The following is a 13,820-nucleotide window of genomic DNA, read 5'->3' as shown; positions in this document are numbered from 1 at the left end:
TCGTTGATAAATTTCCACAAGTCTAGTTCAAATAAAAACACATTAATCACATGGGTTCGTACGTAGTGATTGAGACCCAATGGGATATGGTGGAATATTTCATTTGTCATGAGTTAAATTTTAGATGTCTACAACAATTATGACCATTGAGTTTATCATGGTTGATATCTTACAATCGCAACTCGTAGGGATTAGTCCAGACATAGCCTATAAAACCCTTTCAAAAAAATCTAGATAGTCAAATAAAAACGTATTTTTTACAAATAGTAGGTATTCACATAAGTAAATCCTCTATACCTAAAAAAATAGGTTTGAGTCATTTTAACCCTTCTCATAGGCTCCTTCATGTAAAATTTATTGAGCTTTTTTGTTTTGATTTGCATTACAACGAATTTATTATTCATTCAAAACAACCAAATTAAACTTTATAAAGTATGACCAAATCTATAGAATTGGTATTTATATTTGGTGTAAGAAATGAGAAAATATGAAAGTTTGGGGGGCAAAATGGCAATTTAGAGAAAGATGGAAACACGGCAAAGGAAATGGGTGCATGTGAAAACGGAAAGAGGGAACTTAGCTTTCTTAATATGATGTGTTGATTGGTCAAATTTTCCATATTTCCAGCATTAATTATTTGTTAATTATGTTATTTAATTATTTCAAGAAAAAATTATATCATTTAAGGAGTCCAGTATTATTGGCCTATTGGGTGGCTACACGGGGTCCATAGGTGACAACCTCGGGTAGGTGTCGCCTAACTTAAACCGACCCGACCCGATTCAACCGACGCTTCGTGACTTCGAAATGCGACCCGCATAATTTATAGCTGCATACTTTTTCCTTTAAAAATAAATAAAACGTCTTTTTTTAAAATCTTAAGTTTAAGATAATATTTAATAAGACTTAAATACAAATTATTAAATGTAACGTATTGTTTTTATATGTAATTTGATAATGTATTAATATAATATTTAATTTAGATATATATCAAACTTAAATAAAACCACTTTCTTTACAATTTAATTATAATTCGTCTCAAATTAAGTGTTTATATTTTTATTTGTTTAAAAAAATTGTTCAATTTTAAAAGTAAGTTTCTGTTTTTCCATTTCATTTTTAATTATGAGATAAAGAAAATGTATCTCTTTATTATTAAAGGTAAAAATATTATTTAGTTACTTAAAAGTGTAATAATTATACATATTCTAAAATTGTATGTCATTTTTATTATTATTATTTGTTTTAGAACGAAATGAGTAATATATTATTAATTCGAAAACCAAACTTGAAAAATGTTTATTAAAAATAATCATTAAATATTTACTTTAAATTTTATAATATTTATTTCTAAGTATACCACCTATTATTTAACATAAATTACTATTTCTATGCTTACTATAACGGTATAGAGCAAAAATAGATCTATTGTAACATCCTTCCAAAAAATATGCTTCGAGTTGAAGTTTTTTCTATTTTATCCCTTATTTTTCTTTCCATCTAACATGGTACGATCTTAATCTATTTTCCTTTTTCTCAAATATTTTGTAAATTATGGTAACATTTTTCGAAAATATGCAATTATTGCTCTAAAAACTCATAGTGAGACGTGACTTTAATTATATTTTATGTACATCATGTTTTTTTTATTAACCTGGATATTCAACCCGTTGTGCGAACCGACTAATCATAGGGCAACCACATGTTTTGCGGTTAGCCTAGAGTCACCGTATTTGAACATTCGTGGTCACAAGAGGATTTTTATTTCTCCTTAGATTTAAACATGAGACTTCCAGACACTTTTGATATTTGGAACCCAAACCCAAACCAATCAGGCACCATCCTTATGGTTAATGCACGTCTTATAATGGTCACAATTTGCAACAAGTGGTTTTACAGAATTGTTATAGTTTGTTTTATGAAATATTAATGAATTTGTTGCAAACCAATGCAATTCGTGTTATGGTTTTGATATGATATGTTATGAACGGATGACAATTGTTTTACGAATTTGTTATAAAATACAAGGTTGTATAAGGCAGTTCTTGCTTTATCATTTATCATAATTGTTGAAGATCTAACCTACTTGCAACTTGTGGGTCTGAGAGATTGGAGGTTCCTTACCACGAGGTGGACAACCATTAAAACATGCACAAAACAAGCTCCCAAATTGTATGCTTTATTGTCGTAGTATTCGAGAAATGTTGTTTTACATGTGGCCAGGGAACCAGTATGTTCATATATCGACACATCCATTCAATTTGTAACGGAGACTTGAAGTCACGATCTTGGTAAAAAAAAAATAGTATGTGGAGTGTTTGATTGTGATGATGACTTCAATTGCTCGTGGACTGAGCTAGGTGATGATGACCCTGATCATGTGTTAATCGTTGATGCATCAAAGTAGCGCTTACCATCAAGTCAAGTGTTTTTGAATCTAGTGGAATATGGAGTAGACCAAATTTTTTGAATGATGATGTTAAGTCTTCCTACATATCCAATGTATCATCATTCGTCATACCATCACCACACTTTGAACTTCTCAAGACATTTGACAGGAGTTTTTGAGTAATTTGTAATAAAAAAAAGGTTGGTAAGATTAAATACGATATATTGCAACATTGTTGCAAAATGTTTACCACATTGTTACAAAGATATGGCGAAATGATATTTGATTAAGATAAATTTATGAATGTCTTACAAATGATATTGGTTGTACGATATTACAAGATCATTGCAATGGCAGTATATTTTACGATATCGTTTGATCCATCAATACACCAATGTCTGGTATATCACATGTAGTTCATTTGTTGTTTATTCAACCGTGAAACATAAAGATAAGGATTTAAATATCGTCATTTGTGATGCATGTGGATGTGACATTCTTAAGACAGATAATGGAAGCCACATGCTTTTGTGTTATTGCCTTGGATGCCAACAACCGTTTGTTTCCCATTGCATTCGCTATTGTTGATCATACAATCACGACTCATATCGCTATTTCACGAAAAACCACATGAAGCAATAAGATACATTGAGAACTTGGTGTTCGTTTTATATAGACACAACAAATTGTATTTTCAAACATTATCACACAACTAATTAAAATCATGTCAAAATCACGACAAATTAAGCTATGTTAATTTCTTTTTGTTGAAATTGATCCTCTCAGCCAACTTACCCGACCATGATGGTAGTTATATGTATGCCATAGAAACCCACATATGAAACGTCATGCCAACTCTAAAAACACCAAAGTGTAAATGTTGTTTCGGTGATGTAAAAAAGCGGTCGATATTTTAGGGACCAAATAATACAAACATAAGAATAAGAGAATCCATATGGATAATAGAGATTCAAAATAACACCAATGTAGTCGCGAATGGGAAGATAAACATGAAATATTTTAAAGTATCCTCAAACAGGCGAAAGATCGTGTGATAAGAAGAGTTAAAGTGAGAAGCGTAAAAAGAGATCTGGACCCGGTGCATTTCATCCTAATGTGTTTCAATGTTGGAGATCTCTTTTTATGCTTCTCGCTTTAATTCTTTTTTTTACCGGAACTCAACCCTCCCCAAACATATGTATTCATGATTGTTTATCATACAAATAAAGTACCAAAATCTTTATTATTGATTCATGTTGAAGCTTTCAGTTTGCGATGCTTTGTCATTTTTTGGAAAATTACATTAAACATTGCTTGTTTGCCAGAGTTTGTAACGTTAATTGTTGATTTGGTGTTCGATCATTTTCATGAAAAAGAATCATTAAGATATGTTAAACAAGTTGGATGATAGGCAAAAACAAGTAATATTTTAAATAAATCAACATGGGTTGGGTTAAATTGACCAAACTACATCTGTTATTTAATTTTCGGCATAGATTGCTCGTGGCTAAGTATGAATTGAGACGAAAGCTTTATAAATTTGTAAAGGTACTGAATAAAAAAAACTATAATAAGGCAATCCATGGGCATGGAACCCCGAAATAACCAATCTACAATCAAACTTTTAATCAGGTCGAAAAATTCTTGCTGGTGGGTAGAACCAAGACTCATAGTTTTATAAATAATCAATGTATTAAATATGATTACAGAAAATTACAGTTAAATAACAATCTAATTTTTTTTATAAACAATTAAGAAGATTATAAATATAAAAATACAGATAAATCATTTTTCTTATTTAATTTTTTAACTCATTTTAAATAAATATATAAAAACTCATATTTGAGCATCAATATGATGCATCTACCCTTGTGCTTGTCCATCAACAACAATAAGAGTAATTGTTAACCATATTTAAGAATCAAGGACCATTTGAGAAGTTATTTATTTTCATGCTCAATTATAGATGTTCTCAAGAGTGAATTATACTGGTGGTCATTTGGTTTGTTCATATTTTAGATTTGGTTTCTATATTGGTGATCCCTAACTTTTTAATGTTACTACACTGAATGTCCCTCTCCTTAACGTCATGATTTTATCAGACTTTACACCTATCACGTGCCCCTCACACAAGGGCCAAATCAATCTATTTATTTAAGCCCAATTTTTCTCCCTATTTTATTAGAAATCAGGGTGTATTGATCACATTTTACAACAATGGATTCAGTGGTCTAGATTACTTGAGGTCCATGACGTTCTTATTATTGATGGTGAGCCACAACTACATAGCACCGTCAAATAGGAGGTAATCATTTGAGAAGGTTGGAGATGATGAACCGTTGAGAGTTAGAAGAGGAGGATGAGAGGAAAATATGGAACATATGCTCATGCTCATTGATTTCTAATAAAACTGGGAGAGAGATCGGGATTAAATAAAAAGACTATTTTGCCCATCATGTGAGGGGCATGTGATGGGTGTAAGGTATGGTAAAATCATGACGTTAAGGAGAGGGACCTTCAATGTAGTGAAATTGAAAAGTTAGAGACCACCAATGTAGATAGTTTGCTTTAAGGATCAGATACAAAATTTGAATAAACCACACATACCACCAATGTAATTCACTCTTTTCTCAACGAATAAATTAAAATTACATGTGGCTTTTATTGTTTCTATTTAAAACAATACAACAATGCATATTCAATTAGTTCATATATTATTCTAAAGTTACCAGCCAAAGAAACTTTATTAATTTATAGAAAACTTAAACTGATGACTAACAAAAAAGATCGATTAAGCTATTTCCAAAGGCTATATGTTATTTATTTTGACAACGGAAAAGAACTTGTATAAAATTATAATCTTAACTCGGATTTTTCAATAATCCATACCAAGTCCGTTTCAATCTTTGTTAAAAAATATTTAACTGCTTATTTTTTTTCCTCCTATTTTTTTAAATAATCATAGAACACATCAAGTGTGACTCCTCTATGATGTGATTAGGGGAAAGTGACGCAATGGCTTAAATCGTTGATTTTAGTAGTAATTCATTTGGTTTTGAGTGATTTGTTCGTTATGGATACAAACTAGAGATATACAAAGAAGTTCAATGCCGAAGCCTAGTCCAAATCTAACCCGAACCCAAACTTAAAAAAAGTTCACGCTTAGTAAACCTGAAACCCGTCCATGCTAGGCATGTCTCGATCAAACCAAAATTTTGGAGGCAATCTAGAAAAACCCAGTTTAGAAGAACTCTGAAAAAACCCGATAAGACATTTTTTAAACTCCAAATCCCAACTTAAGCGTTAAAAACCCAATCATTTTTCGGTCACGGAAACAAGTTTGAGACACCTACATCTGCACTTTATACATCTCTAGTATCTATATCTATACTATCTTATAAACGAGATTTATTAAAAGTCTTAAAAACAACTTTTAATGAACAAAATACTATACATTTATGCACAAAATCTTAAAAGTTTTAAAAACAATTCATAATACATTAAGTAGAAACTCTTAAAAACAACTCATAATGCATTAAGTCCTACTACTACCAATGCACATTATACCTTTTCTTTTTATGTTCCCAATATATTTTTGACATCTTTCACTCATGTCTTCACCCTCTCATACCTCTATGTTTTCTCTTCATCCCCCAACGTGAGATTTAAACTGATATTCATCACGAGTTATTAAAAGTTATCTCATTCATCTTCAATTCAATTGTTCTAGAACTCTTGGTCTTGCTCTCAACCTCTTGATTCTTTACTAATAAATTATTATTCATTAACAAGGAATAAATTAAATTAAGTTTTATTTTATCATATTTTAATATAATACAATGAATTATTAAGGAATCGAGGAATAAATTTCATAAATACGATACAATAAAACGCCGCAAGTTTATTTTGCCACTTGTTTTTGTCAACTTCGACCTTCTCACTCGCAACTCCCATTTTTATACTGCGAACTCCGACCTTACTCTCATTCCATCCTATCACCTAATCCCACACCGTTGCCGCCGCCGTCGCCGTCGCCACCCCCAGCAACCACCCAAAACCTCAACTATGCAAGCTTCTTTAATTTTCCCAACTCCTCGCCACACCGGCATTCTTCCATCCACAACTTTCCGACCAGCCCTCAACTCCACCACCCATAAACCCTACAAACTCTCAGTCCGAGCCACCGCCTCCTCCACCACAGAAACCGTCGCAGCACCGCCACAATCTGTATCCTCAACCGACCCATCATCGAAACTCAACAAGTTCAGCTCAAGAGTCACTGAACCCAAGTCGCAGGGTGCCTCGCAGGCCGTCCTTTACGGCGTGGGTTTATCCGATGACGATCTTCGTAAACCCCAAATTGGTATTTCATCGGTTTGGTATGAAGGGAATACTTGTAACATGCATTTATTGAAGCTGGCAGAGGCAGTAAAAGAAGGGGTTCAAGAAGCTGGAATGATTGGTTTCAGGTTCAATACTATTGGGGTTAGTGATGCTATTTCGATGGGGACTAGAGGAATGTGTTATAGTCTTCAATCAAGGGATTTGATTGCTGATAGTATTGAAACTGTAATGTCTGCTCAATGGTATGATGCCAATATCTCCATCCCTGGTTGTGACAAAAATGTAAGTTGACCTTAACTTTTTTTCAATTCAAAAGATGGTTTTTGATTTGATGGGTCACTTTTATTTTGTTAAAAATGTAATCTTTAAGGGTCTTAGGTATAAGTTCATTTGAAATACTTTGATTTTTGGTACATTTTTCTATTACTTTCAATCTCAGATGGTCTTTGGGGGATTTTTCTTTGATGGATTGATTATCTTGTTAAAGATGCATTGTTTCATGGGTATTTGCTACAAGTTATTCTTGAATACTTTGTTGGGTGTCTTTTGTTCTTGTTAAAAGTGCAATCTTTAAGGGTCTTTGCTATAAGTTAAATTGAATTGTTGATTTTTGGTCCATTTTTCTGGTACTTTCAATTTCAGCTGGTCTTTGTGGATTCTCTTTGATGGATTGGTTATCTTGTTAAAGATGCATTGTCTTATGGGTATTTGTTACAAGTTATATCTTGAATACTTTCTAGGGTCTTGGCTATAAATTAAATTGAAATACTTCTGATTTTTGGTCCATTTTCCTATTACTTTCAGTTTCAGATGGTCTTTGTGGATCTTTCTTTGATGGATTGATTATCTTGTTAAAGATGCATTGTTTCATGGGTATTTGCTACAAGTTATGTCTTGAATACTTTGTTGGGTGTCTTTTGTTCTTGTTAAAAGTGCAATCTTTAAGGGTCTTGGCTATAGATTAATTTGAAATACTTCGATTTCAGATGGTCTTTGTGGAATCTTTCTTTGATGGATCGATTATCTTCTTAAAGATGCATTGTTTTATGGGTAATATTTGTTACAAGTCATGTCTGATACTTTGTTAGGTATCTTATTCCATCTCAAAAGTAAACTATTTCGATCTTTTTGAGGTTGGTTATGGTTTGCTATGAATCTATCTCTATGGGTTGTTCCCCTTTCTTGATAAAAAGGAAATATTCAAGAACATGGATGAACATATTTGAGTCGAAGGGCTTAAAATCATACACTATAACATTTATCAGAAAGTGGTTTAATTGTATCAAAGGTTTCTATATATCATTATCAAATAAATGCAATCATTTTCTTTTCCAGATGCCAGGTACTATTATGGCAATGGGGCGTCTGAACCGGCCAAGTATAATGATCTATGGTGGAACCATCAAGGTCAGGATCCATTTTATTTCGATAATTTATGAAATCTGGTTTGCTTTTGCCATAGGATATTTGATATTGTAGGCATGTGTTTGTAACCAAATTTTACAGTTTTAAAATAAGTTATGCTTGTAACAATCCCAAGATTTAGATGAAACTATTGGGTGAAAGATACCTTAAAATTCCATTTCATGTAATATAATTTCCCCTTCTTTGCAGCCCGGTCATTTTCAAGGCCACACATACGACATAGTATCTGCGTTTCAGGTACGCTTACTGCTATTCGATGAATTACTGAAGAAACGCATCTTCATTATGGGGAAATCTATCACAAGTATCATATTCTTCCTTCAGTTAAAGAACTTATCTGCGATTGTTGTGTAGGCTTATGGGGAATATGTAAGTGGTTCCATAAACGATGAACAGAGAACTAATGTTCTACGCAATTCTTGCCCGGGAGCCGGGGCTTGTGGTGGAATGTATACTGCAAATACCATGGCCTCTGCCATTGAGGCAATGGGAATGTCTCTTCCTTACAGGTGGAAAGTTGTTTTAGGTTAGTTTTGTAATTTCACACTGTTCTTAATGCCAAAAATCAACTGATATTTTTTGTATTTCTAAAAGCTCGTCAACGCCTGCTGAAGATCCATTGAAGTTGGATGAGTGCCGCTTAGCTGGAAAGTATATTCTTGATTTATTGAGAATGGACTTGAAACCAAAAGACATAATCACTCCTAAATCATTGCGTAATGCAATGGTTACGGTTATGGCTCTTGGTGGGTCCACCAATGCTGTATTACACTTGATTGCTATAGCCAGGTAAGGATCACTCGGGTTTGGATTTTTCTTGCAACAACACTGGTTGGGGGTTGGTTTTGAGAACCGTGGGAACCAACTATTCATGAATTATGCATTATGAATATCGTGATATATACTCATGAATATTTGGGTGTATTCATCATGAGTAGGTCATTTGAGAACCGTGAGAACCAACTATTCATCAATTATTCATTATGAATATCGTGATAGATATTCATGAATATTTAGGTATATTCACCATGAATAGGTCATTTGAGAACTGTAAATATAAATATTATTTAGAATTTGGTTCGGGTTTTCAAATTTGGTCAAATAAACCCAAATTGGACAGCAAACAAAGATGCATATCGTATAGTAACACAAAGCTAGAAACATTGCAGGTCAGTTGGTTTGAGCTTGACTCTCGATGATTTCCAAAAGGTTAGCGATGCAGTTCCATTTCTTGCGGATCTTAAGCCTAGTGGCAAATACGTCATGGAAGATGTACACAAGGTGTGAATCGTAATTTTATTTTGTCAAGATTCACCGGGAGACAACTCCCAGTTTTGCTGCATATACTCAACTGTTTCTGTTGTCATTTCTTTTTTCTTTCGAGTTTGGTTAGATTGGAGGGACGCCCGGAATCCTTCGATACCTTTTGGAGCTGGGGTATTTAGATGGAGACTGTATTACCGGTAAGCATAATAAAAAATGATCGACTTTCTGAACAATATTCGACTTTTTGTTGCAAACTAACCATCATCCAAAAAGATCGTTCTACTTGGCATTTTTTTGTCCAAAATGGCTTATTCTTACAACAAGTACTGTTTTCCGCATGCATTTTTATTTTTTACAATAACGTTGGTTGTTGTTTGTAATGAAAAGCCGAGATGATGGTTCGGATAGCTGTTTGCTCTAAGAAAAGGGTTTCAAGTTTTTCTACATTATCGGAATTCAATTTGTTTTCGTGGTTATTTTCAGTCACGGGGAAGACTCTGGCAGAAAACGCAAAACTGTTCCCTTCTTTGTCTGAAGGCCAGGTTATTCATCGGTTTCTTTTCCTTTTTAAGTATCAAATCTGTTAACTATTCATCCAAGAAGCAAGATTTTGTGCTCTTTTCCAGCAAATAATAAGACCACCAACAAACCCCATAAAGGAAACCGGTCACATTCAAATACTTTACGGAAATCTTGCACCCGATGGTTCTGTGGCAAAGATTACAGGAAAAGAAGGGTTATATTTCTCTGGTAATCCTCCTATTTTCACATTCACTTTTTTTTTAATAAACAATTGCTCATGATCTGTGAGACTTCCTGCAGGTCCTGCACTTGTGTTCGAGGGGGAGGAATCCATGATTGCAGCCATTGCTGAAGATCCCATGAGTTTTAAGGTACATTCGACCGTTTTTGTGTTTGCCTTCCCCTTTCTATGTTTCCTATTTCCGTTCATTTTGCGCTATAAGTCAATTCCAAGAACCTCCAACTTCTTGAACCATTGTACTTGATTTCTTTTTGTAAACATTTTCGTTCTTGTAAAAATGCGAAGAAAAAACGAACAGTTTTGAACAAGAAGTGTCTTGAGTACAATAACTTTTTGCTCTTTTTGGCATTTCCATAATTTGTCCAAGATCGTTCATTTTTGCGTACTTTTTGTTTGAAATCATTTTCAGGGGAAGGTAGTTGTTATTAGAGGAGAAGGTCCTAAAGGGGGGCCGGGTATGCCCGAGATGCTGACACCAACAAGTGCAATAATGGGCGCAGGTCTCGGCAAGGTACTTTTTGTTTAGAATCTTTTTAAGGGCCTGTTTTTAGCAGCTTAATAAGCTTACTGGAACTCACAGCTTAATTGGTTAGCTATATGCGACTGTTTGGTAGTGGATTAATGATAACAGAAAGTGGCTTATTCAGTAAGCTTCTGCAGAAAGTCAGGTTTTTTCCAAAACAAAAACAATTCCAATCTATACAGACAGATTAATCCACACAGACAACTTTATCCATACATGACTCAATGGAAAACCAACCAAACTACCCCAAAGAACTTAAACCTACTATCGAGTTACCCTAATAATACATCCGTTTTGTGCTCCGTGGGTCCCATCTTCGGTTCTTCTTGCATCAAGTAAATAGTGCCCACATTCATTTCTTCTTTTGCACACTATGCATAAGCCGGGAGTCATCATGGAAACAACCGCTCTATTTTTTAGGGTGGGGTTCAGATTTGCACACATGTCACCCCCTAATACCCGACATTCAAGTGGGATATATTGGGTTTGTTCGGTTATTCATTTCTTCCCAATCCCACAAAGTGAAAGCGTTAACCAACCAAAACTAATGGAATGAAGCTTTTTATTTTTAGGGTTTGGTTCAAATTGGCTTGCAAATTATGATTTTTTTGTTCTTAAGGGCTGTTTCGATCAGGTAGCTTGGCTTACTAACGAGCTACAAATTCGTTAAACTTTGTAGGAAGTTGCGTTGTTGACCGATGGAAGATTTTCAGGTGGTTCACATGGATATGTTGTTGGCCACATATGCCCAGAAGCACAGGTTTCATCCTTTTCTTGTTCTACTTCCTTAGTATAGAGATGGCCAAAATGGGCTCGGACCGGCCCGACGGTCCATAATCTGTTGTGGTTTTTACGAAAATTTTCAAGGCCCGGCCCAGGATCGGTTATACATAGGCCCGATTTAAAAAAAAATAAGTTTTTATAAATTATATATCAAGTTTTTCAAGATTTCTACAAGATTTTTCAAGTTCTTTTACCAAAAAATTCAAGTTTATTTTAAGTTTTCCAAGTTCTTTTGGAAGTTTTTCAAGTTTTTTTAAGTGTTCCAGTATTAAATTTCAAAAATTATAATGATAAAAACATGTACAATATTCTTTTGTAAAAAGGATTTAAAGTGTATTTGACTAACGCCATTTTAAAATGTATTTCAATAAGATATTGTAAAAAAAATCATCAAACAAGATTTTTATATGTTTAAAATTGTTTTTTGGAAAAAACTTGGGACCGATTTGGGCCCGGCTCGGCCTTTATGGTTAAAGGAGACTGGGCCATGGGTTTTTGGTCGGGACCGGGACCCGGACCGGTTACGAAAAGAAAATCAAGGATCGGGACCGATTTGGGCCCGGCCTGGCCCAACTTGAGAACGGTTTTTGTCCATCTCTACTTGGCACCCTGAAACTTATGATAGTGGCAAATCGGTAAAGTGATTCTATTTGCAAAATTTGCCACAAAAGCAAAATGGGATTTACTAATCCAAATGTCAGGTCTACGTACATCTCACCACAAGACCTCTATCTGGGCTCGTTTAGTTTGGTTTTTTGGGATTTCTTTCGATTCTCATAGAGGGTGTCTAATTAGACATGAATATTTATTATAATTAACCGAAAGAATGTCGAGAAAATGTTTGTAAGGTGCACCTGGTCCCGAACCCATCTCTTGAAATGTTAATGGGGTGCAGGAAGGTGGTCCGATTGGTTTAGTTCAAAATGGAGACGTTATCACGATAGACATCAGCAAAAAGAGAATGGACGTTGACCTACCCGACAAAGAGCTCGACGAGCGACGAAAGGCATGGACCGCTCCTGCATACAAGGCCGACAGAGGCGTCCTTTACAAGGTACATTCCCTTCTGTTCCAAGTATCTTGTCAACTTCGCCTTCCGACAACAAAATTCACCAATTCTCAAATCTAGTTTGATAATTTGTCAGAAATTTGAGAATCACATGAGCATCGTAACATGTAGTGCGTATTGATGTTAAATTCGTAACGAAATTCGAACTCGCGGTCTGTTTGTTGGTAGCTTAATGAACTTATTGGATCTCATAGCTTATTCAGTCAACTATAAATGGTTGTTTGGTAGTGACTTAATGATATAGAGAACGTGGCTAATTCAGTAAAAGTTTATAGAGAGAGATTTATGTAGAAAGCCAAAAAAAATTTCCCAAACATGCCCCCTCGATTAAAATACATTCATTTCATCTATGAAAAAACCGTTCCAAACAAAAACCTTCCAGATTAATCCACAAAGACAGCTTAATGAAAAACCAACCAAATACATAAATACCCCCTCAGAACACTAAAAACACAAAAATGGAGGTGTTTTCATCTCCAAACCAACACTAAAACACTAAAAAAATGATCATTATCAACCTCTAAAAATATATATTAATATTTTATTTAACTTTTCTAATTATATATAAAGATTAATAGTTTAATACATTAATAAAATAGTATAATAGTAAAGACTTGCATTATTTTATTATTAAAATTCTTTTTGTGTTTTTTAGTTTTCAAGGGACCCACCATTTTTAGTGTTTTTTTGTTGTTGGATTAGAGTCGTTTTTATATTGTTTGTGTACTAATGATGCTGTTGGTTTTCAGTACATCAAGAATGTTCAATCGGCTTCGAATGGATGTGTAACGGATGAGTGTTAAGAGGGAAGTTGAGATCAGGGGTGATATCGAGAATTGTCGCAATTCCAGCTGGCGACTCGGTTTTTTTTTTACTGCAGGTACGAGAGTATGATTGATGTTGGTTTTGTATGTTTTTTGAAACGAGAGGTTGGGACCATTGTACAACGGTCATAATTGGACCTACATTTTAAATTTATAACTGCTAAGAAGCAGTTTTGAGGCATATTGTAGTAGCGTCTTGGGTGTAACCTGGTTGTTTTGCTTTAAATACTTTGGCCCCAAATTCGTAAGGGTACGATTTGAACGATGTTTAATAAACTGAGAAAAAACCTCGAAAACTGAAACCAAAACCAATATGGTATCGATTTGTACGGCACCAAATTAATCAACATGTAATTATGTAACCTGGAAAATATTTAAATGATTGATATTACTATTTCATATATGTAAGAACACGTAAATTTTGATATTATTGT

The 13,820-nt window shown here is 34.1% G+C and overlaps 1 protein-coding gene across 2 annotated transcripts; it reads left to right on the top strand.

The window, feature by feature from the left end:
- Positions 1-6,454: 6,454 nt before the first annotated feature.
- Positions 6,455-13,567, top strand: LOC112521515 (dihydroxy-acid dehydratase, chloroplastic). Of its 2 annotated transcripts, none has more exons than XM_025130422.1 (14): positions 6,455-7,015; positions 8,069-8,140; positions 8,348-8,395; positions 8,513-8,667; positions 8,753-8,947; positions 9,328-9,439; positions 9,552-9,621; positions 9,908-9,966; positions 10,051-10,174; positions 10,247-10,317; positions 10,597-10,698; positions 11,390-11,470; positions 12,389-12,547; positions 13,312-13,567. In XM_025130422.1, the coding sequence occupies exons 1-14, from the start codon at positions 6,455-6,457 to the stop codon at positions 13,363-13,365; spliced, it is 1,863 nt and encodes a 620-aa protein (XP_024986190.1). In that variant the 3' UTR covers positions 13,366-13,567. The 2 variants fall into 2 exon arrangements, with proteins under 2 accessions (XP_024986190.1, XP_024986191.1); XM_025130423.1 differs by having other exon boundaries at positions 6,939-7,606; positions 7,720-8,140.
- Positions 13,568-13,820: the final 253 nt, after the last annotated feature.

The sequence above is a fragment of the Cynara cardunculus genome (genome assembly GCF_001531365.2).
Source record: "Cynara cardunculus var. scolymus isolate 2C chromosome LG 11, CcrdV1, whole genome shotgun sequence".
In the NCBI taxonomy this organism is placed as follows: Eukaryota; Viridiplantae; Streptophyta; class Magnoliopsida; order Asterales; family Asteraceae; genus Cynara; species Cynara cardunculus.
The sequence above is the reverse complement of the archived record's forward strand: the minus strand, read 5'-3'. Positions and strand labels throughout refer to the sequence as shown.